A 27,578-nucleotide genomic window follows, 5' to 3' on the forward strand; every position below is an offset into this window, starting at 1 on the left:
TTTGTCATGGAGACTCAGGTATCACAAGCACCTACCCAGTGCCGGGCTGCACTGAGCTCCTCACAAAGGCCCCATGACATCGAGGTGATTATTTGCATTTTATTGATGAAGAAACTGATGGCTTAGAGCGTAGCTCAATAGGTTCGCACAGCCAGGATGCGAAACCCCTGGAAGTAAATGAAGACCACACAAAGGACAGCACACACCTCCCAGGGGATTTTATTTAGTGAGTATGCTTTGGATGCTACAGGAGTCTCCATGGAAGCCATCCTGAAACTCTTTGGAGAATACTTCTTTCAATTCTGTAAGATGTCTGGCTATGACAGGATGCTTCGGACACTCGGAGGAAATCTCATGGAGTTTATGGAAAACCTGGATGCCCTCCACAGTTACCTGGCACTCTCCTATCAGGTAAGGCCACTTGAGTCTGGTCTTGGCTGCCCAAGAGGAAACAAATGCTGTGGCAGTCCCGCTAGGCCAGCTCCCCGCCTCCCCCAATAGATGCGCAGTTGCAGGAGAACCCTCCCATCTGCAGAATCCTTGGTCCCTAGTGTTGGTGGGCCCAGGAGTTCTTTTTGGAAGAGAATGAAAAAGAAACACCTGTTGGCCACTTTTACAAACTGGCCCACAAAAACTGAAGGGATGGCCTTTTCAGATAGGGGTCGGTATGGATTTGGAATTAAATCCTGGAGACTGATTGCAATTGGAACAAAGTCTGGAAAACAGTCAGGTTTCAGTGTATTTGCAAAAGCTCTCCTAAGGTTTCCTGGCTGGGATGGAGCTGATAAATTGCATATGCAGCCAGATTCATATTATTCATGTATCAGAAAGGAAGACTTGACAGGGCTCAGAGCCAGAATCGGAAACCATCCAACTCTGATTAACCCGTGGGTGACCGACTGAGGTGTTAAGAAACTAATTTCCCTACTGGGATATGTCCGTTGGAGTGCTTTCCATGGGTTTCTTGTTTGTAGAGATCATTGGAAATTCAAATGCCTAGACTCTCTTTTATTTTTTAGTCAAGAAAAGTTTAAGGAGCATTTATATATATAATAACCGTTTATTACTTTATAGAAAATAGTTTAATTTTAGGGCCTTTTATATTTCACCAAGATCTTTCTTCACCATTTCTTTTTTTTTTTTTTTGAGACGGAGTTTCGCTCTTGTTACCCAGGCTGGAGTGCAATGGCGCGATCTCGGCTCACCGCAACCTCCGTCTCCTGGGTTCAGGCAATTCTCCTGCCTCAGCCTCCTGAGTAGCTGGGATTACAGGCACGCGCCACCATGCCCAGCTAATGTTTTGTAGTTTTAGTAGAGATGGGGTTTCACCATGTTGACCAGGATGGTCTCGATCTCTTGACCTTGTGATCCACCCGCCTCGGCCTCCCAAAGTGCTGGGATTACAAGCGTGAGCCACCGTGCCCGGCCCACCATTTCTATATTGGTGTTCATATCCACCCTTTCAGGGTTGTCATGGGGACAAAACGGGGTTGCAGATGCTATAAAGTCTCAGCAACCATTATTCCCTTTTATAGACGATAAATGGGCAAAGTATTATTTTCTCCATTTTTCATATAAGGAATCAGAGGCTTGGAAACTTTAATTGACTTCTATTATGAGTCATGAATAGTTGGGCCTGTCCTATTGTTACCATGTGAACTACTCGAGGGTAGAGGGAATGGAAAGAGCCCTGCGTGTGGGGTCACGCGGGCCCACGCGGCTGTCCCACTGGCTCTACAACTTACCAGCTGTGTGATCCTGGGCAAATTGGTTGCCATCTCTGAATCTCAATTTATTTTATTTAATAAATACTTATTGAGTGACTAGTGTTTACTGAATGATACTATGTCTCAAGCACTTTTTAAGGCATTAGACACAAGCAGCTGTTAGGTATCATTAAAGAACAGAATAGAAAAGAAATAAGGAAGAAAATAACCTACCTCATAGCAATGTGTGGATTACAAGAGATAAGATGTAAATGTCTCTAACATTGTAATTAGCCCAGAAAATCAGCTTTCCATAAATAAATAATAACTCTATTCCTTCCCCTTTGTTTTCTCTCTGTTCAATATGGCCAGTTTAAGAATTACGATAATTTGCGGGACAACTTCCTTTCAATTTCTTAGCTAAAGCACAACAATTAGGATATAAAGAAATACAGTTAGGGCCCTTTAATATTTTTTGTAATACATATATTTCTTCTGTCATCTTTTTTTCTTTGCTTTTTTATAATTTCAGTTTATTTGTAAAGATTCAGAGGGTACATAAGCAGGTTTTTTACATGGGTATATTGCATGATGCTGAGGTTTGGGGTATGATTGAGCCTGACACCCAGGTAGTGAGCATAGCACCCAATTGTTTTTCAATCCTTGACCCCCATCCCCTTCTCCCTCCTCCAGTAGTCCCCGGTGTCTGTATTTGCCATCTTTATGTCCACGTGTATTCAATGTTTAGCTCCCACTTATCAGTGATGCTATAGAGAAGCGATAGAACAGAACTTCTCTGGTGGTATTTGAGGACATTTTGCATATAATAAGGTAAATAAAACATTTAAATCTTATAATATACAAGTTGGAAGAAAATACATGCAAGGATACCTAATGCTGTACAGTGCTTTATTCTGGCCAAAGTATTACAAGTTGTCTCTTTAGGCAAAAATAACAAAATAAGATAATGTTCACTTTTTTGTGTCTATCTAGTAATTTGGCAGTGCCTTTAAGACATTTATGGTTATAACTGAAAACCTTTAATCTTGTTATGCTTTAGCTAACTTTTATTGAGTGCTAATGAGGCAGGTGTTGGGCTAAGTAATGCGTCCACATTGACTTATTCTCTTAATGCCGTGAGAGTGGGCAGTCTTATTTTTCCTGCTATACAGAAGAGAAAACTGAGGTCTAGAAAGGTTAAGTAATTGTCTCCAAATCACCCAGGTGTGGTGGCTGAGCTGGACCCAAACTCACATATGTCTCCAAAGACCCTGGTCTGCGCTGGTCTCATTATTCTTTGGAATAATGAGAACTTTGTCAAAGATCACACGGCTTTAGGTGTATGGCTTTATTTCTGGGCTTTCTATTCTGTTCTGTAATGATACCTAACAGCTTTATAGTGCTTTCTTCTGGGCAAAGTATTATAAATTGTCTCTTTAGGCAAAAATATTTTTTAATTCTTTTATCCTTTGCCCTAATTCTCCACTTTAAAAAAACCCTATTTTAATCAAGAAATAAAAGTATAACTATATTGTTTAGAGACTTAGTGACGTTGACCAGAAGAACTAAAAGCAAAAACTTTTGGAAGTGTCTCTGGGCTGGGAGTAAGGAGTGAAGGGGTAAGATCCTGAAGCAGGATCTCGTGGATTTTCTTCCAGGCCTTCTGTGATCTCTTACTTTATTTTCACTATGTAGGATTTGGATATAATTTTTAAATTAACTTAATTTCCTGTTTTATCAATGCTTTTTATATGTGCTGCCTTGACTACTCTTTACATTTAGTCAAGATGTAAACACACATACATACAAATAAATATATGTACTTTCTCTAGGTACATACTTTTGGAATTATAAACAAAAAGGATTTGAGGTCTGGGTGGGGTGGCTCATGCCTGTAATCTCAGCGCTTTCAGAAGCCGAGGTGGGCAAGATCATTTGAGCCCAGGAGTTTGAGACCAGCCTGGGCAACACAACAAAGGCCCAACTCCACACACAAAAAAAAAATACAAAAAAACATTAGCTGGTCATGGTGGTGGCATGCCTGTAGTCTCAGCCACTTGAAAGCTTGAGGTGGGAGGATCACTTGAGCCTAGGAGGCAGAGGCTGCAGTGAGCTGTGATCGCGCCACTGCAATCCAGCCTGGGTAACAGAGCATGACCCTGTCTCAAAAGAAAAAAAAAGATAACAAAAGTGTTTGGGGAAAAAAAGAAACCCATTTTAACTATTAGCCTTTCACCATGGAAGATCTTGGAAGGAACCCATCTCCTTTACCTATTCCCTCACTTGGACCAAAACTGTGTGTCCAGGGTGCTGAGTTGCCTACTAACTAGATAGAGACCCCTCCAGGCAAAGTCTCTATCCTTCTTTCCTAGTATTCACCTCATTCACTGTGACATAATACGTACGTGAACGTCAACATTTGTTTCTGGAGAAAGGGGATCTCTTCTGATGTATCCTTGAAGCTTCTACTTTCTAAATGTCTAAATTGACATCACAGATGACATTATCCTTCTAGAACAAAAAATTAATTCTACTTGCAAATTCCTCTGATTCCTGATGTATTGGAGAGTGAAGATGCCCATGGTCACTTGGTCACAGATCAAGCATGGCAGAGACTCACTAAGGCTTCCTGTTACCAGCAGCCAGCTGCTCTTGGAATATGGGTCGAAACAGCATAGCATGGTGCAAAGGCTCATTTGGGGATCAAATGTCGTTCTACCATTGATCTAGGGTTACCTTCCCTGAGTCTTAGTTTCTTTCTCTCCTTTTTTTTTTTTTTTTTTGAGACAGAGTCTCGCTCTGTAGCCAGGCGCCAGGCTGGAGTACAGTGGTGCAATCTCGGCTCACTGCATCCTCCGCTTCCCAGGTTCAAGCAATTCTTCTGCCTCAGCCTCCCGAGTTCCTGGAACTACAGGCACGCACCACCATGCCCAGCTAATTTTTGTATTATTATTTTTTTTTTTTAGTAGAGACGGGTTTCACCATGTTGGCCAGGTTGGTCTCGATCTCTTGACCTTGTGATCTGCCCGCCTCGGCCTCCCAAAGTGCTGGGATTACAGGCATGAGCCATCGCACCCGGCCAGTTTCTTTCTCTTAAAATGGAACTAGTATTTGCCGTTTTAAGTGCAGGAGGTATAGTGTAAAATTCCTGACATACAGGAGCAGGAACCATGGGAGTTTTTATGTGATTGGAGAGAGGTTTGGGATATAGTTCTGTATGATGGAATGAATAAATACTATTGTTTCACAAAGCCTCAAAAGCATAATTTATACAATTTGTGTCCATTGGGAAAAATGTGTGTCTTTTAATTAGGAGATGAATGCACCATCGTTTCGTGTGGAGAGAGGAACAGACGGGAAAACGTTTCTCCATTACTACTCGGATAGAAGTGGTCTGTGCCACATTGTCCCAGGTATGGAAATGGCTTAGCTGGCCCCAGAGCTATGGGGCCTCTGAAATGAGGAAAATTTCCCCACAGATTGTCCAGGATAGCTAATAGCTGGCTATGGGTAAGAAGTTAAAACTCTCTTAGAATGCGTGACTTTATATCATCTTGACCACTGCTCCCAAAGTCCTTGAGCTTTTAAAGTAAGTTTCCAAAATTCCACAAAAAGGGATAATTTGTATTTTTCTTTCAACATTTTAAACTATACAGTTTTTAGATAGTTGTGATAATTCTGCATATATTGTGTCAGCTCTTTATTTGCATTTAGCATTGTAGAAAAAGCATGTTTCCACATTTTCACATAGTCTTTAAAACCACGTATTAAATGGCCGAATGATATTCCATATTGTCATTATGTTAACTAATCTCCTATTATTAAACTTTCCATTGATACTAATCTTTTGCTATTGTAAACAATGCTATCATGAACATCTTCAGCCACACTTTTCCTATATTTTGTATATAACCCTGGGATAGATTCCCAGAGGAACACTTTTTAAAACTTGATCCTTAATGCTTTTACAACTGAATTTTGCTTACATTACCTCTAGAGTTTGTTTGTTTAATCAGTTAAATGCCTACCTGAAATAACAAACAAATGAGTAGACGCAAACTAGAAACTAAAGTGGCATGATATATTTGGTATCCAAACATGTACAACTTCAGTCTCTGCATATATTTATTTAGTTGGCTGTCACTGATGCCTGACTTAAAGCAGGGCCTGGGCTTGGCAAATATCAGAATATTCATCAGAGGTTTTACAACTTGATTATTTTATGATTTTTGCTGATACAATTGCCTTTGACCATCCCTCGACAATAGGTGTCCTTCTGCTGCAGGTATCATTGAGGCTGTGGCCAAAGACTTCTTTGACACTGATGTAACCATGGACATTCTTGACATGAATGAAGAAGTGGAGAGGACAGGGAAGAAGGAGCATGTTGTGTTTCTGATTGTACAAAGGGCTCGTGGAAAGATGAGAAAGACAAAGACAGACAGGTTACAGGACAATCAGGTCATCGAGAGAGACCAAGAGGTACTGGGTTTGCTATGCCTTTAGAAAGCACAGTTGCCCTTAAGTTGAGCTACCAGTCTTGGAACAATCTTTGCAAATGACAGAATCAACTGGACTTTCTGTTTTTGGTTGTTTTTTTTTTTTTTTTTTTTGAGACGGAGTTTCGCTCTTGTTACCCAGGCTGGAGTGCAATGGCGCAATCTCCGCTCACCACAACCTCCTCCTCCTGGGTTCAGGCAATTCTCCTGCCTCAGCCTCCTGAGTAGCTGGGATTATAGGCACGTGCTACCATGCCCAGCTAATTTTTTGTATTTTTAGTAGAGATAGGGTTTCACCATGTTAACCAGGATGGTCTCGATCTCTTGACCTCGTGATCCACCCGCCTCGGCCTCCGAAAGTGCTGGGATTACAGGCGTGAGCCACCATGCCTGGCTTGTTTTTGTTTTTTAAATTTTACCTTAAGTTCTGGGATACATGTGTTGAACATGCAGGTTTTTGTTACATAGATATATATGTGCCATGTGGTTGGCTGTACCTATCAACCCATCATCTAGGTTTTAAGCCCTGCATGCATTAGGTATTTATCCTAATGCTCTCCCTCCCCTACCCTGCCACCCCCTGACAGGCCCTGGTGTGTGATGCTCTCCTCCCTGTGTCCATGTGTTCTCACTGTTCAACTCCCACTTATGAGTGTCTATGGCCATACCACTCTGAATGTGCCTGGTTTTGGAAGTTGAGCAGGGTTGATCCTGGTTAGTACCTGGATGGGAGACCAACTGGACTTTCTAATAATGCAATCAAGGCAGAGTTTTTCAATTTTGGCACTATGGACATTTTGAACCAGATAATTCTTTGTTGTTGATGGGCTGTCTTTTACATTATAGTATGTTTAGCAGCATTCCTGGTCTTTTCCTACTAGATGCTAGTAGAACCTCATCCCCTCATTTGTGGCAAAAAAAATACATATATGTATACACACACACACACACACACACACACACACACACATACAGACATATATGTCTCCTGGCATTGCCAAGTGTCTGCATAGTCGGGGTAATGGGTAAAATCATTCCCAGTTGAGAATTGCTGGGTTAAGCTTAGCTGGATATATACTGGGAAGCTTTCTGGGATGTACATGAGCCTGGAAAATTTTCACCTATAAGAATAACCGGCTGGTCGCAGTGGCTCATGCCTATAATCCCAGCACTTTGGGAGGCCAAGGCAGATGTATCATAAGGTCAGGAGTTCGAGACCAGCCTGGCCAACATGGTGAAACCCCATCGCTACTAAAAATACAAAAATTAGCTTGGCATTGTAGCATGTGCCTATAGTCCCAGCTACTCTGGAGGCTGAGGCAGGAGAATCACTTGAACCTAGGGGGCAGAGGTTGTGGTAAGTGGAGATCACACCACTGCACTCCAGCCTGGGCAACAGAGCTAAACTCCATCTCAAAAAAAAAAGGGGGGGATTTGAAATGTAAACTTGATGGCTTTGTTTTTTCAATCCTCCTCAAATAAATTGATCTTTCCCGCCTCCAGTGCCCGCAGCTGAAACCAGTCATAGGTCCAGAGTCAACTCAAGACCTTGTGGTTGGCCACCTCAGTTGCACCTGGTCGGGTGACCATTACCTGCTTATGTACCACGTATGTTAAGTGAACAGCTCTCCATGCACACAGCTTGTGGAAATATCCAGATTAGGATTAGTCTGAGATTCCTTAGAGTATTTTCAAAGCCCATCTCAGAGTCTTTTCACTGCAGAATCTTCCACCACAGGAAGAAATGTTCAAGCGTGATTTCTTGCCAGATACCATCCCAGTTCCCTCTTGAGATTTTCTAAAAAGTTATTGCTTTCTTTGATAGAGAAATAGCAGGAAGACTAATTTGATTAGAAAATATCGGGAACTCTAAAGTCTTGGTAGAATTGATCTTGTAAGCCCTCATGCTGTTCCTCTGGCCATGGATACATTTCCTTATCTGAAGGTGGACCCCATCACAGCAAATGGGGTTTGTGCTTCTCTAGTCATGTGACCAGGTGCTTGTCTCCCTGCCATCTGCAGGCCTTCCAGGCAGCTCTTCTCAGAATGAAGAAGAAATATTTGAATATTTCTGCTTGTCCTGTGAAAAAATCCCACTGGGATGTTGTGAGAAGCATAGTCACGTTTGGAAAAGGTAAGTGAGTGGTTCTCCCACGCTCAGCTCTGATCTCAGAATGATTGCTTGATTCTCAGGAGTACAGGCCAGTGTACACTGATGGGGCCAAACCCTCTGCGATTATGATGGCACTAGTTTTGGCAAAGCTAGGATTTGTCAGCCATGGTTTTTAACTTTAAAATGTCAGGCTCTAATTGTCCTTCCATCGCCCCTTGTTATTTGTGCTGGGTGACATGGAGACACCGTCTCCCCTGTCCTAGGAAAAAGTTTTTGGAGACACAATTGGAATCGGTCCCAGCTAGAGACAGATGGAGAGAAGGAAGCTGAGCACTGATGTACCATCAGGAACGATGAATTTTCCACAGCTCCTGTTCGGCAGTCAGGCCTTCTCCATTGGGGGACATTTCTGGACTGGAGATCTGTGGCTAACAGCCCTAATGCCCAGCAAAGGACACTAGATCAAGAGCCAAGAAAGCAAGTTTCTGGCTCTGTGCCTAAGGAAGTATGTGACCCTGGACAGAGTCTCTATCTTCTCACTTGCAAAATGAGTATTAGCATTAGTCTTGCTAAAGTACCCCTGTGGGCACTGAGCTGGTCTAACGATTAGCACCTGATGCCTGAGTCTGAATAAGGACTCTGATCAGCTGGGAGAAGGGAGTTAGGGTGCCCTGCGTCACGGCTCAGTGGGACAGGTGACACGCATCTGGGAGAAGGTCTGCAGGGCTCAAAGGGTTGCATTTTGCATCCTTCAAGCCATGGCAAGTGAGTCAAACAAGCAATTGACATCCTTTGTCTAGGAGATTTTCATATCAAAAAGGCTCCATTTCGAATCTCTAACCCCTGCCAAATAGGACTGTTGGTTAAATTTTCACGTGCCACCCAAAACTGTCAGTCTAAAAAGCTCCATGGCAAATGTCCCTGATGCTGGGCCTGGAGCACACGCTCTGCTCTGCTAGCTCATTGTCTGGCTGTCACCATTTCAAAGCCGACTCTGTGTTCATGGCGAGACGTACTCAATTGGCCCAGAAACTCTTCAGCAGCGGGCAGAAACTTGGCAGGGGGCAGGAGGGTTTCTCAACCTGGTAGCAAGTTTTCTGTTTGTTTTAATTTGGAAGAAGAATTGCCATGGCCATCTGGAGATGCTGAGGGAGCCTGTGCAAAGGAAGGGGGATTGTACTTCGCCTGTGAAACACTTAAGATACTATCCCTATCCCAAGCTCTGCTCTCTGCAAGGGTCGGGGAGGAAGCTGCTTCTCATCGGGACTTTCTTTTTCTCTCTCCAGGGCATGTCGCAAATGCCTTTGAGCCAGTTTATCCTGAGAAACTCTGGATTGAAGAGAAGACATTCTGCAATGCTTTTCCTTTCCACATCGTATTTGATGAATCAGTAAGAGATTCTTCCCTCTGTAGCTTAGAATTGGGGCTAAGCCAGGAAAGTGAGCATGATTTACAGTATTTTATAAATCTATGAAGATTTTCAAGTCCCTGAGAAATTCCCAGGGCTTCGGAGACTAGGGTTTACCCTGGCAGGACCATTGATTTCCTTGTCATGTTGTGATATCCTCCAGAAACCAGAATGTGGGATCTTTTTGATAGGGTAGAAAGGGAGGTTTGAACGAGTAAATGCATGGGAAAGTTTACCATTAGAAAAAAGGGGAAAAGGAAGTGATGCTAAAATTCACTACATAAAGAGACAGCAGAACACAGTCAGTAGCAACCAAAGGGTGGAATGCTACCCATGATCTCTTCCCATCCTCGTGACCACCATGTGTGTCACCATCCCACTGAGCTTCACATTCTGCACCTTGAACATGGGGGAGAGGTCCATGTCAGCTCATGCCACTGCTCTGTGAGAGTTGTGAGCATAACCATTTAAGTTGGATTGTTAATCCATTCCCATGGATAAAATATATGTCAACTGAATTGATTCAGAACTCATTTAAAAGACACCATTTTACTTCTTCCTTCTGTGTGTTCACTGGAGATAGCGGTGAAAGGCATCTCCCCACCCCTTTGATGGATTTCTTCACCTAGGCCTGGGCGTTACATCCAATGCTGCAGAATTTTCTAGTTTCTTCATTAGTAATTGAGACAGAGTGAGAGACAGAGTTGTCTCAGAGAGCTACAGAGGAACTATTAGTCCAATAGAGAGCTGGAACCTCATTTCTCTTTAGTCAGAAATAAGCCTCTGAGCACTCTTGTACTATTCTTTCCTCTTTCAAACATTAGCACAGATTTGATTGATTCAAAAAATTTATTACTTCCATGTTGTTGATTCCATTACTGACCCCCTTTCCCCATAGTGAGACACAGAACATGGCTAGAATGTTATTTCCAAGGGAAAGTTTATGGGGAGGGAGGGTTGCTTTCTATTTCTCTGTCTTAACCTGTCCTCTGTGGATAGCTACAGGTCAAGCAAGCTGGAGTGAACATTCAGAAGTATGTACCAGGACTCCAAACCCAGAAGATTCAACTGAATGAGTATTTCTCCATCATTCATCCTCAAATTGCCTTCAACATTTTCAGCATCCGCGAATTTATCAACAGTCAATTTGTCCTGAAGACGCGAAGAGAAATGATGCCTGTAGCACGGCAAAGTCAGCCCACGCTCAAACTTCGAGGTAATCACTCACTCCTTTCCTGTTGCTCCATGCCTGCTTGAAAGATTGATCAGAAAGGCAAGAGGCAGTTTTCCAGTTTCCCAAAAAGTGGGGTAGGGACTATGTTGAGAGCACATTTTCTTTTTTCAGACATTTCCACTTGACCTATAAAAAATATATTTTATTTCCTCAACTATCTCTGGTTTAGACATAAACTATATGTGTAATATAGTTGCATGTATATATAACTATAAAATTATATGTTATATAATTATAAAATTCTGATCTGTTACCAACATTTTCAGAATGCATGAGGTACTATTGGTTTTAATTTAATTTAATTAATTTAATTTATATAGCAGCATGATCATCTAACTCATTATTAGTAGCACACACATTTCGTTTTTAATTGTAGTAAAATTTACACAACATAAAACTTACCATTTTAATCGTTTTTAAATGTACAGCTCATTGGTATTAAGCACATTCACAGGCTGTATTACCTTTACTAGCATCCATCTCCAGAACTTTTTCATGTTGTGCAAAACCGAAACTCTGTACCTATTAAACAATCACTCCTTTTTTGTCCTTCCTCTAGTCCCTGGCAACCAGCATTCTGCCTTCCGTTCCCATGAATTTGACTACTCTAGATACCTCATATAAGTGGAATCATACAGTACCTGTCCTTTTGTGACTGGCCTATTTCAATTAGCGTAATGTCTTTAAAGTTCATCCAGACTGTAGCATGTGTCAGAATTTCCTTCCTTTTTAAGGCTGAATAATATTCAATTGTATGAATAGACAATATTTTCTGTATCCATTCACCCATCATTGGACACTGGGTTTCTTCTAACACTTGGCTATTGTGAATAATATTACTATAAATATTTTTGCCTCCCTGAGTCCCTGCCATCATTTCTTTTGATTGTGTATCCAGAAGTGTCATTGCTGGATCATATGGATTTATTAAAATTAGGAACTGCCATACTTATTTTCATAGTGGTTGCTCTATTTTACATTCCCATCAAAAGTGCACAGGTGTTCCAGTTTCTCCACATCCTCATGAACACTTATTATTGTCTGCTTTTAAAAAAAATTGTAGCCATCTTAATGGGTGTGAGGTGCTATCTTATTGTGGTTTTGATTTGTATTTCCCTAATGATGAGTGATATTGAATATCTTTTCATGTGCTTATTGGCCATTTTTACTTACTCTTCAGAAAAATGCCTATTCAAGTCTTCTGTTCATTTTAAATTGGGTTGTTTGCTTTTGTGGTTGAGTTGTAGAATTTCTAATATATTGTATATTAACCTCTTCTCAGATATATAATCTGCAACTATATTCTCCCATTCTTTGTGTTACCTTTTCACTGTTGGTTGTGTCCTTTGATGCACAAAAGACTCTAATTTTTATGAAATCCAATTTATCTATTTTCTCTTTTGTTGCCAGTGATTTTGGTGTCATATCCAGGAAATTGTTGCCAAATCTGATGTCATGAAACTTTTCCGCTGTGTTTTCTTTTAGGAGTTTTATAGTTTTAGGTCTTACATTTAGGTCTTTGATTCATTCTGAGCAAATTTTTGTTTATGGCATGAAAGGGCACACATTTTGAGCTGTCTTTCTATTAGAGGTATGATTAGGTATTCCAGGGATAAGCACAGGCAGAGCTGGGGGGACGTCCAAGAAGGGAATGACATGTTCTGGGAACTCAGGTGAGGTGTAGAGTGGAGTGATGGGAGGGCAGGCTGGCAAGATGAGGACTTGAACTCTGTTGTACAGCTGGAAACATGCTGAAGTGTTTATCATGATCAGATTCGACATTTAGAATGATCACTCTGGAGATGTGCGAAGGATCAATCAGAGTGTAGAGAAAATGGATCCCGGGAGGCCAGATGGAGGCCACTTCTGGAGTACAGGAGAGAAGCTCTAAGCTGCTAAACTCCAGTCACAGCACTGGGGTGGCAATTGGAGGATAGACTCATAAGATAATTAAGGCAGGACTTGGTGACTGCATGTGGGGAATCGTTAGGCTAACTATTAGCTTCCTTGCTTGGGTACCTGGGTGATGAAGGTGCAATTAACTGGAAAAAGGATATGATATAACATCCTTGAGGCAGGGATTTTTATAAGTTTGAGTCACTGCTGTATACTCAATGCTGAAAACAGTGTGTCTGGCTAATTGTAGGGACTAAATACATATGAAATGAAAGAACTAATAGAAAGAGAGATTTGTAGAGAGGGTTGAAGATGAGTTCAGTGCAGATACCCATGAACAGATACCTAATAGGAAGCACAGAAGAAAAAAAACATTGTTCATGGAGGTATTGCCACAATCACCCTAGAGGGGATTTTGGCATATGTATCGAGAGCCTTAAAAATGAGCATATTCTTTGTCTAAGTAACCCTAAGTGCCTAAGAATATATCTTTTAACTAACTAACCGTGACCATACACAAAGATTGCCTCAAGCTTATTCATCACAATGTTGTTCATACAATGATAAACTAGATATAAGATAATCAATACTAGCTTATTATGTATTAACATACAGTATGAGCAAGGCAAAAATTAAGATGCATCTCTATGTTTAATACTACGAAAGAATATGTTATATATTTTAAGTGAAAAATTCAGATTATGAAAAGAAGATGCCATGTAATCCCTCTTTTTTTTTTTGTAAAACAAAGATATACTCCAAAATATTAACAGTAATTATCTGTGAGGTGTGATTGTGGGTGATTTTTACTATTTTCTTTCACTTTTTTTTGTTTTCTGCAATGAATATGTACTGCTTTTACAATAAGATAACAAACATCTATTTTTAAAGAAATACACATCTCGAGTTCAGGAAGCAAGTTTTCTCTGGAAATTCAGATTCATAGTCAGCATGTGTAGGATGCAGTTATGTGATGCTCACCAATAATACCAAGACAGAACCCTCAAGAACACTAATGCTTAAGGAATGAGATTAAAATAATGTAAATAAAAATTCAAAGCATTAGGGGAAATCTCATAGAGAAAGCAGTGTCGGAGAAGTCCTAGGAAGTGAGATTTCAGGAAGGAGGATCTGGTTAACATCATCAAACAGCAGAAGGACTAAGTAAAAAGAAGGCCAAGAAACTTGTGTTGGCATCAGTAGCATGGAGGCCATTGATAGATGGGAGCCACCTCAAAGTAGACAATAGACAGAGCTGCTGGGGAAAGAGGAGAGATGAGCAAGTGGAGACAGAAAATGCACGTAACTCTCAGGGACCCTGAGTAAAAGAGAAGGAGCTTGATTGTGCAGAAGCTAGAAGTACAGTGTGGGAGATGATTGGTGGTCCAGTGAGCTCATCTCAGCCCCTGCTGGTGACATAATCTTATTGTTGCATTTCTCTCCATGATGGCAAGGCCAGATGATCTGGATGGAGTCCATGCAGTGCATGGTATACCTCTGTTCTCCGAAGCTCCACAGCCTGCAAGAGCTGGAAGAATGCAATATGCATCTTTCTGACATCGCCCTCCATGACACCACCAGGGATCTCATCCTCCTGAACCAGCAGCGGCTGGCTGAGATGGAGCTGTCCAACCAGCTGGAGAGGAAGAAGGAGGAGCTGCGGGTCCTCTCCAAGCACTTGGCCATCGAAAAGGAGAAAACAGAGACTTTGCTTTATGCCATGCTGCCCAAACACGTGGCCAACCAGCTGAGGGAGGGCAAAAGGGTGGCTGCAGGTAAGGCGCCATTTCCTGCACAGGGACCTCTGAGCAGAGGGTGGTATGTCTTAGTGGTCAGGGGCACAGGTTTGAAACCAGACAGAAGTGGTTTTGAATTCTGGCTCTGTCACTTGTAAGTGACATGATCTTGGGCTAATTACTCCACCTGCCTATCCTCAGCTTTGTTCTCTCTACATTGATAATAATAAAAATATTACAGGAGTGAAACATGAATTATATAAAAATGGTTGTCAACTACACATACATTATGTTCTCTCAGAATTTAAGGATGTGTCCTGAGATTGGCCTCATTACTCAGTGACAATGAATAGGGTTCTTAATTATAACTAGAAATAATACACTCTCACACTAGTGAAATCATAGGGTTCCTCTGAGGACCGTTCTGGGGCAGTACACTATTTACAGAGGCAGGAATTTTGTGTTTACCCTGAACTCACTTTTCATTTGTCACGGGACTGTGTTCATTCACCAGAGACACCTGGTGAGCTTACTCTGTGTCAGGGTACTCTTCCAGATCTGGGCACACAGAGGAGTTCACAGCCTTGTGATTTTATTACATATATGCAGAATAAGTTAATGGGGGTGGGAATGACCAAAGGAAAAGAAATTCATTTGCATTAAAAAGCAATTATTGTGCTGGGATCCGTGTTAGACATTTAACATGTGCTGTTTCATTAATTTTTCTCAAAATTAATGAGGGAGGTGTTGTCCATATAATATTGCTAAGCAAACTGACGTTCAGCACAGCTGACAAATGAAAGAGCTGGAAACTAACTGCTTTAAGGCCATCTAACTCCAAAATCCACACTCTTTCCATCACATAAGGTGCTATGGTGACATAGGGACAAGGAAAGTAATAAGAAATAGGTGTCAGGAGAGAAAGAGACAGGGGCAGGTTTGAGTGGTGAAGGCGCCTCTCAAAAGTGTGAGCCACTTGAGTTGGGCCTTGAGGCTGAATCTCAGCAAGCAAAGAGGAAAAAAGAATCAGCAGGATTTCCTCACTGACCAGGTGGGGAAGGTAAGACAGAGGAGGCAGGCATGGGTCTGAGGCTTCTTGCACGGAAAAATGGGCTGCTTTATCCTTAAGACAGGGCCAGAAACAAGAGCAGGGTTGGGGGAGAATGACAAGATCCGTTTTAGAACCATTGAGTTTGAGATGTCTGTGCTACATAGCATGATCAGAGGTAGGAATCTTAGCGAGAGCTCACGGGAACATTGCGGCATGGAGCTACACACCTGGGGGTTATTGCAATGTGGGCGGGGTTAATCAGAGACTCTGTGAATAGGGGATAAGATCACCTAGAGGGCAGGGAGTGAGAAGAGCATGGAGTATTACTCCTTAGGGAACATCTACTACTTAAGAAGGTTGAGAAGCCAAGGAAAGATGTAAAACGAGGGGATCAGAAAGGCAGGAGGAATATGAAGAGAGAATGATAGCCAGAAGCCAAGGAGAAGAGAAAGTTCCACGAAGGGGAAATTACCCCCAGAGGCGTAATTGACATAGAAGGCACCCAGTTGCATTCAAGGAGTCATCAATTTATTCATTCAATATTTATTGAATATCTACTGTGTGCCAGGCCTTGCTTTAGGTGCTTGGAATACAGCAGAGATCTAAACTGAGAGTCTCCCATCTCATGGAGCTTTGTATTCCAGTGGGAAGGCCAATGATAACCAAATAAACCATTCCATACAAAATATCATGCCACATGTCTATGGAGTGGGTGCAAGGCAACCAGGCTAAGAGGACAGCCAGTCTAGGGGCTATTTTATATAGGGTGGTGAAGAGAGTTCTCACTGAGTTGGTTACATTTGAAATGTGAGTGACAGGCCCTGTAGATATTTGAGAAAAATGTCAGGCAGAGAAAACACCTCTTTCCTTAGGTGCAGAAGCCCGAAGGCAGGAGGTACTTGGCATGCTGGAGAAACCCCATGAGGCCAGTGTGGCCAGAGTGGAGGGAGCCAGAGGGGCATGGGGTCAGAGACGTGGCAGGGACAGAGGTGGGGGATCCCTTCTGTAGGCCATGGCAAGGACTTGGGATTGCATTCTAAGAATAATGGAAGTCATGCAAGATTTGGGGTTGAAGCGTGGGAGATCTGACTTAAACAGGGCAGCTGGCTGCTGTGTGGAAGGTGGCATGAATGGGAGCCAAGGTGGAATCAGGGGCATGATTTAGGAGCAAGTGTTGAGGACAAGATAGCTTCCCTGCCATACAAAGACAGGGACCCACCGTTTCACAGTGACCAGTCTCTGTCAGCCCTGTCCCCAGGTCTCCTGCAGCTCAGGCTCTGCTTGGCCCACTTGCTAGCGGCCCTTTCTGTCCTTCCACAGCACTGGTCACTTCTTACTAGAAGCATTTGTTCACCCGTGTGTCTCCTTCATTAGACTGGGGGCTCCTTAGGGGCGAGGGCCTGGTCTGCTTGCCCCCTGTGATATGATTCTCCTAGCATGACTAGCTTGCAGTGGGCACTCAGTAAACGTGTGTTGAGTGATGCCGAATTGGGAACGGCATCCAGCTCCTTTTTCTTCAAGGCACAGGCAGGTTTGATTCTCAAAGGGCCTCTGAATCCAGAATTCATGGACTAATTAGTCTGTCTCCTTGATTCTCACTGATGCCTGGTTTCTGTTGTAGGAGAGTTTAAAAGCTGCACAATCCTTTTCAGCGATGTGGTGACATTTACCAACATCTGTGCTGCCTGTGAACCTATACAGATAGTGAACATGCTGAACTCCATGTACTCCAAGTTTGACAGATTAACCAGTGTGCACGCGGTCTATAAAGTAAGAGTCTGTGCAGTGTCGGGTGTTCACAGTGTGCTCACGCAGGGCAAATGCTTGATTCTAAGACTCCCTTTGCCTCTGTCTGGCCCTGGTCTGGGGTTCGGTGTGGATGAGTATAGGGTCAGAAAATAAGAGCTGAAAGGGAATTGGACGTATTTTAGGAATTCTCTTACAATACTCGGTGCTAAGATAGTACTCTGGTGCCCTTGAGGGGCAAGCACTGTTTTCCTAGAGCTTAATGGTTCTCCTACTCCTAAATTCCACAGAAAGTCGAATCCAAAGCATGTGTTATCCCTTATGCAGCATCACATGACTACCCCAGGAGCTTCCTCTTCTCTGGGATTCGTTTCCACCAAAAGCAGACAGGCTGTCTCATGGATGTTTCCTGAGTCCTTTTCCTTCTCACTTCCTCCCTGATGCTCCTCATACCCTTAGCAAAGAATCGCCAACTTTAATATAGTCCCTTTGTCAATATATGGAAAATGGAAAAAAGCACAGCGACATGTTTAGTACATTAAGGAAACCCTCTGAATATCTATTTTTTTACCTGACAGGTAGAAACAATTGGAGATGCTTATATGGTGGTAGGAGGTGTACCAGTGCCTGTTGGAAGCCATGCTCAAAGAGTGGCTAATTTTGCCTTGGGGATGAGGATTTCTGCAAAGGAGGTGATGAATCCTGTTACTGGAGAACCCATCCAGGTAGAGAGCAACTGTGTACTTGGCTTAATGCCACACATCTCACACATAAGAGTAGAATTCTACTTATATGCTTAGGTGATTACTGGGTACGTTGCCGTCATTAAAATGGGTAATTTATCCTGTCCCTTTTCTTCTCTTGCATATGTTCCTAATAGAGATATTCCTAAGGCTTCTATAGTCTAAACTTTTCTCAAATTTCAGAGGAGCTGTGGTGCTCAAGGTTTTCCTATGGTTGACTGCAAGCTTCCTTTGTTGGTGATTTAGGACAGTGCTGAGCAGTCCTTCCTATTTACCTAGGAGGGTTCATTCCATCTTAAAACCCAGCTCATTTATAATTCCTGCTTTTTTGTTCAAGAATTTCAACAAGTGGTTCAGGTTTACTTAGCAGCCAACTTTTCCTGCTTAGGAAACTGTGTCTCCAACATGCCATCTGACAGGTTCAGAACTCAGGCTGAGGTGTGAAGCTGCCTGCAGTCCGCAGGCCAGGCACTGTGCTGCCGTAAGCTATTCAGAATGGCTTTCCTTCCACCACGTGGCCACTAGCGAGACATCTGCTCGCCTTTCTCACAGGAAGGTGCACTTCCAAGTCTGGAAGTTTGTTCACACTCTAAAAGTTGAACAGTTTTGGAGATAAAAAATGAATGTCCTCTTCTGCTAGCTCAGCAGATCCTAATGCTCCCGGGATGGCTGAGAACCACATCTCTCTGCCTTTTATCTCTAGATCCTTTCCCTGCTATTATCAGTCAGAAACTCAAAATAAACTGGTCAACTCGGAATTAAAAAAAGCCAATTATAAGATGGAATATAATTTTTCCACATTATAACATTTTTACAGGAGATTCTGAAAATATGCTCCTTTCACCCTGACCATGGTGAGTTAGAAGCTGAGAAGCAGTGTAGATCATGGCTACAGCGTTCACTGTAGTCTTCTAAGTAAAAGCTGGTCTTAGTCACAAGAACAAGAGAGCTGCCATAATGACTCATTGCAAACACACAGTGTGCATCAGTGAAATAAAAATCCAATATAATAAATAAAAAATCAGGATGGGAGGTAATGAGGGAAGATATAAAGAAGGTTAGATAAGAGATGAATGCTTCAGTTAAGGCACCCTCATGTAAGCCACTGGTGAAAAAATTAAAATATGTGGTTGTGTAAATGGAAAGTGTAGTGTGTGTGTGTGTGTGTGTGTGTGTGTGTGTGTGTGTGAAAGGGGCGTAGCACCAGAGATGAAAATAATGCTATACCAATAAGAATGAAATGAGACAATTAATTCTGGGAAACTCTGAAGGTGGATTTACCATGAAAAAGAAAAGGAAAGGATGTTAGCAATTCCAAAGTAAGACTATGGACATAATTAGAAGCATCATTAAATACTCACTAGAAACAGCATATCACACGGGTTTATTCAAGGATATAGGGAAAAGAACTGGAAACATTTTCTCTTTTACAGAATTATGCTGCCATTTCTACACTTTAAAAATTATTATGCACTGAGATATTCTATTCTTTTATTCATACAGCTTTAATATACATTTACTGAGGTCCATCCATGCATGAGACAGTATTACTAGGTGCTTTGAAGAGTTCAGATAATCCTCTATTCCTAGAGGAATTTATAATTTTTTTCAAGGAGAAGAAAATCTAGCTAGTAAACACAACAAGTAATCTGATTAGGATGTAGAAATCTGCAATAGACTGTTGTTCCCATGCTGGTAGTTTTTTTTTTTCCCCACCAGAAAACAAAGGAATCAAAAACTTAACTCCAGGAAGTGGCAAGTCCTTTCAAAGAGAAGACATCCATAATTGCATTCAATCCTGGCTGGGCAGCAGGAGAAGTAATCCACCAGAGGTGAGGGTAGGGATAAGCCCATTTAAATTTTAGTGAATTTTTAATGGTCACAGGGCTGAAACAACATGTTAGAATCCCAAAGAGCCCCAGCCGCAGAGTCTGTACCCATCTACCACTCTTTCTCATAGGCCAAGTGCAGAGGTTTAGTGAGCCAAAGACTAGGACAGGAGAGGAGAGCTGAGAGAGCGCCCCAGTCCCTGAGGTGTTTGGGGCCTTTCCCAAATGCAAAGCAGTAGCCCATTAAAGGCTAGTGTTGAGTAAGAGAACTGAGAGAAATTCACCTGAAGTACTTTTGGTCTCCACCAAGTACACTACGATGACCTTTTGAAGTCTGCGGGCAAGGACAAATGGCAGGGAAAAATTTCCCAAGGTGCAGAGAGCCAGGGTAGGACTGAAGAGCAAAGAGACTTCTGAAAATCTCACTGTTGGATTATAATGCAGAAGGAGATCTCCCAAAACTCCAAGAGCTGGTGGATTGGCTTTACAGCTTCAGGGTCCTCAGAGCCTTGCTGGTGCTCAGATTCTAAGCTCTGCTGTACTGAAAGTTCTGATTCAGACTTCATAATATTTGAAACCAGTGGTTAATGGAATATACCAATATTTCTGGAAAAGCCCAGATCCAACTCAAATATAGATTAGATTTAATTACTCTCCATTCCAGCAGCCTGATTCTGAAGGGATGTAACATTTTCTGTGGGATAAATGTCATCTACTTCAGTCTCTACTGTATTTTCACACACAACATGGATCATTCAATTAAATAATGAAAAATATGAGATGTAAGAAGAAACAAGAAAACGGTAATATAGTGGATAGCCAATAGAGAAAATAGTCAATAGAAGCAGGCCCAGAGATAGCCTAGATGTTGGAATTATCAAATAGGATCTTTAAAATAAGTCTGATAAATACTTTAAAGGGTCTATAAGAAAAGGGCAAAGCAAGTGTGAAGATATAGGAAATACATGCACACTGCCTGTATTTACATCTATCTCTATATCTATATCCAATAGAAAATGATGATATCAGAAATCAGAAGTGAGAAACTCATTTTATGGGCTTAACAAAGACTAGACACAATAGAGGGAAACAATCAGGGAATTTGAAGACAAAGAAATAGAAATCATCCAAGCTAAAATGCAAAGAAGAAAACAGGGTGAAAAAGGGAAGAAGACACACTAGAGCTAAGGACAATGTCAAATGGACTCTCATATATATAACTGAAATGCTAGAAGGAGAACAGAGTGAGAATGGGTAAGAAGAAGTATTTGAAGAAATAATAGTTGAGAATTTTTAGACATGGATAAAGGATATCAATGCACATATCCAGAGCTCAGCAAATCCAAGCAGAATACATACAAAGATAACCACTTCTAGTTGAAGTATACGAAAAACCATACCCAATGCACTAAGTCAAGAAGAAGAAATATGAGACATTAAGCCTGGAAATGAATGAAGAAATAAAATTATCATTATTCGCAGAACAAATAATGGTGCACTTAGAAAACCTTATACAAACTACAAGAAATACAATAAAACATTATATGAACTGCAAGATCTAATAAATGAGTTTAGCAAGGTCATAGGATAAATACAGGAAAATTAATTAAATTTTTACATACTAAGGACAAAAAATTGAAAAATGAAATAAAAAGGAAATAAAATTACTTAAATTTCTAGGAATAAATCTAACAAAAGATATATATGACTTCTATGCTTAAACCTACAAGGTATTGCTTAGGGAAATTAAAGAAGACCTAATTAAATAGAGAGATATATTGTGTTCATTATCAGAAAACTCAGTATATTTGTTTATTTTTCCCAAATTGATGTATAGATTCAGTAGAATGCCAATCAAAATCCCTGCAGGCTTCTTAGGAAATATTCACAAGTTGATTTTAAAATATATATGGAAATGTAAAGAATCTAGAGTAACCTGAACAATCATAAAAAACAACAAAATTGGAGGATGTACACAACTAATTTTAAGACTTAACTAAGCGACAGTAAAAAAATACAGAGTGAGACTGGGAGGAGAGCAGACAGACCACTGGAGTAGCCCAAAGTGTCCAGACATAGACTTCACATTTAGCCCACTGATTTTTGACCAAGCACCAAACCATTGAGTGGAGAAGGCAGCCTCTTTTTAAAAAATGATTATGTTACCATCAAATACCATATGGAAAGAAAAAATGTACCTCAATTCTACCTTACCTCATATACAAAAAATTATTTGATATATATCACAAACCTAAACATAAAATCTAGAATCATAAAGCTTCTTGATGGAAGTAAAGAATAGTGTCATGACTTTGGGGCAAACAATGATTTTTTTTTTAGATAGGACATAAAAAGAACAGATCATGAAAGGCAAAAAAATTGTAAACTTCACTGTTATGGGCTGAATTGTGTCCTGCCCAAAATTCTTACTTTGAAACTCTTCTTACTCAGTACCTCAGAACATGACTGTCTTTGGAGCTAGAGCCTTTACTGAGTAAAATGAGGCCTTAAGAGTGAGCCCTCATCCAATGTGACTGATGTCCTGATGTGACTGAAACCCACCCTGCCCACAGCTAGATCTTGGCCTTCCAGCCTCCAGAGCTGTGAGAACTGCTTTCCATTGTTTAAGCTGCACAGTCCGTGGTATTTTGCTATGGCAGCCTAAGCAGATGAATACATTCATCAAAATTAAAAAATTCTGCTTATTAAAGAAAATAAATACACAAACCCACAGACTGATAAAAATATTTATAATACATACATATTACATATCCAAATATGTATACAACTCATACACACTAACAATAAATGTCAGACAGCTCAATTTTTAAAACAGGCAAAAAATTGAATAGATTTTTTACGAAAGAAAATATACGAACGGCCAACGTGTGTATGACAGTGTGCTTAACATCATTAGTTATCAATTTAACACAAATTAAAACCACAGTGAGATATCATTTCACATCCACGAGAAGACCAAATGATGGTGAAAATGGTGAGCCACTGGAAATGTCACATTACTGATAGAAATATGAAATAGTAAAACAACTTTGGAGGATTGTTGGGAAGGATTTTTACTTTTTTTTTTTTAAATAAAATTAAATATGCTTCTACCTTGTGACTCAGAAATTCCACTTCTAGGTATTTACTTAAGAGAAAGGAAAATATGTCTACAAAAATATCTGTATAGAAATGTTTATAGCAGCCTTAATTTTAATAGATTCAAACTGAAAAATAAATGTGCGTGAAAAGGAGACTGGATAAATGAATGTGGCGTATTCTTACAATAGAATACTATTCAGTGATAAAAATCATGAACTACTGATATGTAATACAATATAGATGAATCTCAAAAATCTTATGCTGAGTAAATGAAACCAGATATAAAACAGTATATATTATATAATTGTACGTATGAGTTGTTCTAGAATAGGCAAATCATTCTTTGGTAAAAGAAATGAGAATGTAGTTATCTCTGCTGGAGAAGATGGGGAGACAGCTCAACTGGAGGGGGCACAAGATAATTTTGTGAAGTAATGGAACTAGTTTACATTTTATTTCGGTTGGTGGTTACAGGGATATACACATGTGTCAAAACTCATGGAGCTAAACATTTTATCTGTTTTTTATTTTATGTAAATTATACCTTAACTTAGAAATAAAAGCAAGAGTATTAGATGGTCTCTTTTCAGTGATGCTCTCTCTGTACAGATCAGAGTGGGTGTCCATACTGGACCAGTCTTAGCAGGTGTTGTGGGAGACAAGATGCCACGGTACTGCTTGTTTGGTGACACTGTGAACACAGCTTCTAGAATGGAAAGTCATGGGCTTCCCAACAAAGTACACCTCAGCCCCACAACCTACAGGTAAGCTTCCATTTATTCATGCCTTTGTCTCTCCCTCCTCTCAGAACTTACAGAGTGCCTAGCAGCCATGGCATAGGGTAGGGAAGGAAACTAATGCTTTTTCTTCCATGCCTCAATGGCTTACAGAAGATATTGTGGCAGATAACAAATATAGTTGAGCTTCTACTGCAACATAGTTTTTACTCTCAGGGGGGATTGTAGTTTAGTCTAGAGAACAGCAAATTATAACCCCATGGACCAAATCTAGTCTGCTGCTCATTTTTGTAAATAAAGTTTTATTGGAACACAGCCACGCACTTTCATTTACATATTGTCTATGGCTGATGTCTATGGCTGATGTTATGCTACAAAGGCAGAGTTGAATGACTGCGACAGAGACCATATAATACACAAAGTCTAAAATATTTATTCTCTGTTCTTTTATATAAACAGTGTGCTGACTTTCGGTCTAGCAGAAGAAAAAAGAAAAGTTGCAGTTAATTATTTTTAAAATGAGATAAATACAATGATAAATGTGTGTATAAAACAATATTTGTAGTTTCTTGAGCACTTACAATAGGCCACATTCTATTCTAAATTTTCACATGTTAATTCACTTACAGTTGCAACAGCTCTGTAAAGATGCATTATTATTATTTACAGATGAAAGAAAAGGCAGAAAAAGGTTAATCATTTGCCTCAGGAACAGGCAGGCTAGGAAGGAGAATAGCCCAGATGCAGCCCACAGAGTCAGGGTTCACAGTCCCCCCTTTAACTGTGGCACTCTTATCCCCAAGGGAATCACAGGGGGTGTCATGGGAGCCCAGGGCTAGTGAGCTTGACCCAGTAAAAATGGGCTTCATGGAGATTCCTGAGCTAAATCTTCAACAAAGAGTTCCAGAGTAAAATTTAGACAAAATTGGGGTATTGGGGGTAAAAAGCAGGTACAGGTTCACATGTAGGATAGGTGCAGAGAACTATAAACACGTAAGCTTTTTTGTATTGGAAAATATGAGGCAGGAGTGATGAGAGCCACATGTGCCTTACTGAAGGGCAAGGACCCTATGCTGCAGGTTAGGAAAAGCCCCCAAGGAACGTGAGGTTGAAGTCAGTGACAGGGCCAGGTCCTATTTGACACTGAGCACTCTAGAGACCCTAAAAGGACATATTTGAGAATCAGAAAATGAGATAGACAAGACCTGTTAGGAGTTTAGTCTGAATCAGAACATTAGTGGCGGGAATATGGGGGAAGTAAAACCAGCTAAACTAGTTAGAAATGGGAGAGGAGAAGGAGGGAGAAGCCCAGGTCTCCATTCTGGGTGACTAGGGCTTGAATGATGGCCTCGCCACCTGCAATAGGACAAATAAGTATCCCAGCTCATAGGGGCAGGCAATGAGTTTAGGTTGGACACACTGGGTTCAAAGAAACTGTGGAACATTCAGCTAGAGGTCGCACAAAATGCATGCATGAAGTTTGGAGTTCAGTTTTTGAAGATCCAGACTTAGAGTAAGCAACATATAGGTGGTAAAGTCATGAGAGTTGATGAGATCACCCAGGGAAGGATGCAGTGTGCAAAGAACAGTGGGAAAAGAATGGAATCCTACACAGAACCAGCATTTAAGTGGCACGGGAGGAAGAGGAGCCCATGGGAGAGGCAGGAGAAGAAATAGGACCAGGGGCGTTTAGGGTGAGAAGCATTCTCATGGATGACTTAGGAAGGAGGAATTGAACAGCAATGTCAAATGTGGTAATAAGGACTGAAAAATACCCACTAGAGGTTCTGGGGGTTATCAAAAGTGGTTGTAGTAAAATGGTGGGATAGACCTTGGGCTGAAGAATAAAAAGAAGAGAAAACTCGTATGGGGTTAAAGCAGGTGAGAAGCTGTTGGTTTGCTTCTGTTTAGGATGAAAGAGACATAAGCACACTGACAAGCAGAAGGAGAGAGGCAAATGGAGAGGGAGCTGAAGATAAGGGTGGGGTGGCCGATGGAGCAAGGCCCAGAAGTGGTGGGAACAGGGCATGGATGAGGAGCCCCTGAGCAAGAAAGACACCTCATTCTCACAGACTGGGGAGAAGGGTGATGTAGTCAAGGGGTGAGAAGTCACAGGCTCTCATCTGTAATTACTGTAATGTTGTAGATGAATCAGATCAGAAAGTGGGAGGCACAGTCACCAGCCTGTGAGTGAGGGGAGCAGATGCCAAATGGGGGCACAAAAGGAGTGTGGTGAAGGTCTGAACTCTCCACCAACCTGGCCAACGACAAGGGAGGCCTCGATGGAGTGCCGAGGCAGGTGGTCGTGAATTTGAATCCTCACTGGTCAGAGGGTTCTTTGCCTTTTCTCCATCACTTGGTGGACAGTAAATAAATCAACGGGGAAACACCTTGTAATTACCCCATAGCTCTGTCTCTTTTCATGGTCCCTACCCTACAGTCGTCCTCTTCAGTTGGTTGGCAGACAGAAATTATGGTGGAGCAAGTTTGGGTAGTTAGGATGAGCACGGTAGCAGGTGTGGGGTATGTGATGCACTTGGGGAAGATGGAAAGAAGAGTGTTGATACCCAAGAGCCTTACGTGGCAGAACCACGAAGGGTGGTGTCCACAGGGGCACTGACAGCATGGTGTGTAGAAACGTGAGAGATGCCATATGAGGAGTGAGCTGTAGAGAGGGAAATTAGTGGCAATGTTGGCAGGGTTTTGGTGAGTCCCTGTGCTCACTTTTGGCCTTTGGCATCTTGTTGAGAATCTCACCCTGACTTTGTACGTGGCCTATGTTCCTCTTCAGCAGGCTGGTGTCTGGGATCCTCCCTGCTCTGCTGTTGTTTGTCCTGCATCCTGCACGTCTCTTGAGTTGCCTGTGCATCGTAGACAACTCTTGAGTTACAGACCCACAGTCTTTGATATCTCATGCACTTTTTTTTTCTCTGTGCAGAGCCTTGAAAAATCAAGGGTTTCAAATCATTGAGAGGGGTGAAATCGAAGTGAAAGGTAAAGGGAAAATGACCACATACTTTTTGATCCAGAACTTGAATGCCACAGAGGATGAGATCATGGGGAGACCTAAAACCGCACGTGATCACAAGGGTAAGCGAAAAAGAGAAGCCTTGTCATTAGTGTTGAGAAGTTTTTCCACTAATTACTTTAGATATGTTCAGTGTCTGCAGGGTCAACACAGGAAGTGTCCCTGCCCACCACCATGCTCCAAGGCTCAGTTCAACCATCTTGCCCTGAACACGCTTCTCTTGCATCCTGGTTATTATGATGTTCTTTGAGCTGGGCCGATAGATCCAGCTAAAGAGTTCTACATACATTAGTCTTCGAGGTTCTTCTCTGGGCATTTCCCATGCAGCTCTTATTTGTGAGTGCTTTCTCTGCTCCCCAGCTTCAGAGGCTCCAACACAGTCTTCCTCACATGCTGGAAACTTTTGCCTTCCACATTTTGTTCTAGCTTCCAAAACTGGGACGAGGGACAAAATTCGTGACTCACCCAGCTCCAGGACTGACAAGAGGGTGGGAGTTTAGGGTAAAACAACCCAGTGCTAATCTAGACCGATTACCATTTGGCTCATGGTGTCTCCCAAAGAAGCTAGAATCCAACAGTGAGGTCTCCATCACAAGGCTGATCCATCCCACACACTCAGGATCTCTTAGCTGCAGCCTAAGATGGAAGTGCTGACCTGAAGGGGAAACCCAGTAGTAGGAGGCAAGCCTTTCTGAACCTCCAAGAAGGGAATGAATTCCTTCTGACAGGAGCTAATCTTTAGCCACTCCA

At 41.6% G+C, this 27,578-nt stretch overlaps 1 protein-coding gene across 1 annotated transcript; it reads left to right on the forward strand.

Annotated features, from left to right (window-relative positions):
- LOC116562381 (guanylate cyclase soluble subunit beta-2) lies at positions 1 to 27,578 on the forward strand. The gene is made up of 12 exons (XM_032294573.1): positions 1 to 411; positions 5,020 to 5,119; positions 5,992 to 6,188; positions 8,228 to 8,339; positions 9,605 to 9,708; positions 10,726 to 10,942; positions 14,311 to 14,631; positions 17,265 to 17,413; positions 17,968 to 18,114; positions 23,673 to 23,827; positions 26,739 to 26,890; positions 26,971 to 27,578. The coding sequence occupies exons 1-12, from the start codon at positions 178 to 180 to the stop codon at positions 27,066 to 27,068; spliced, it is 1,986 nt and encodes a 661-aa protein (XP_032150464.1). The 5' UTR covers positions 1 to 177; the 3' UTR covers positions 27,069 to 27,578.

The sequence above is a fragment of the Sapajus apella genome, unplaced genomic scaffold (genome assembly GCF_009761245.1).
Source record: "Sapajus apella isolate SASKATOON/1434 unplaced genomic scaffold, GSC_monkey_1.0 scaffold32, whole genome shotgun sequence".
NCBI classification, from domain to species: Eukaryota; Metazoa; Chordata; class Mammalia; order Primates; family Cebidae; genus Sapajus; species Sapajus apella.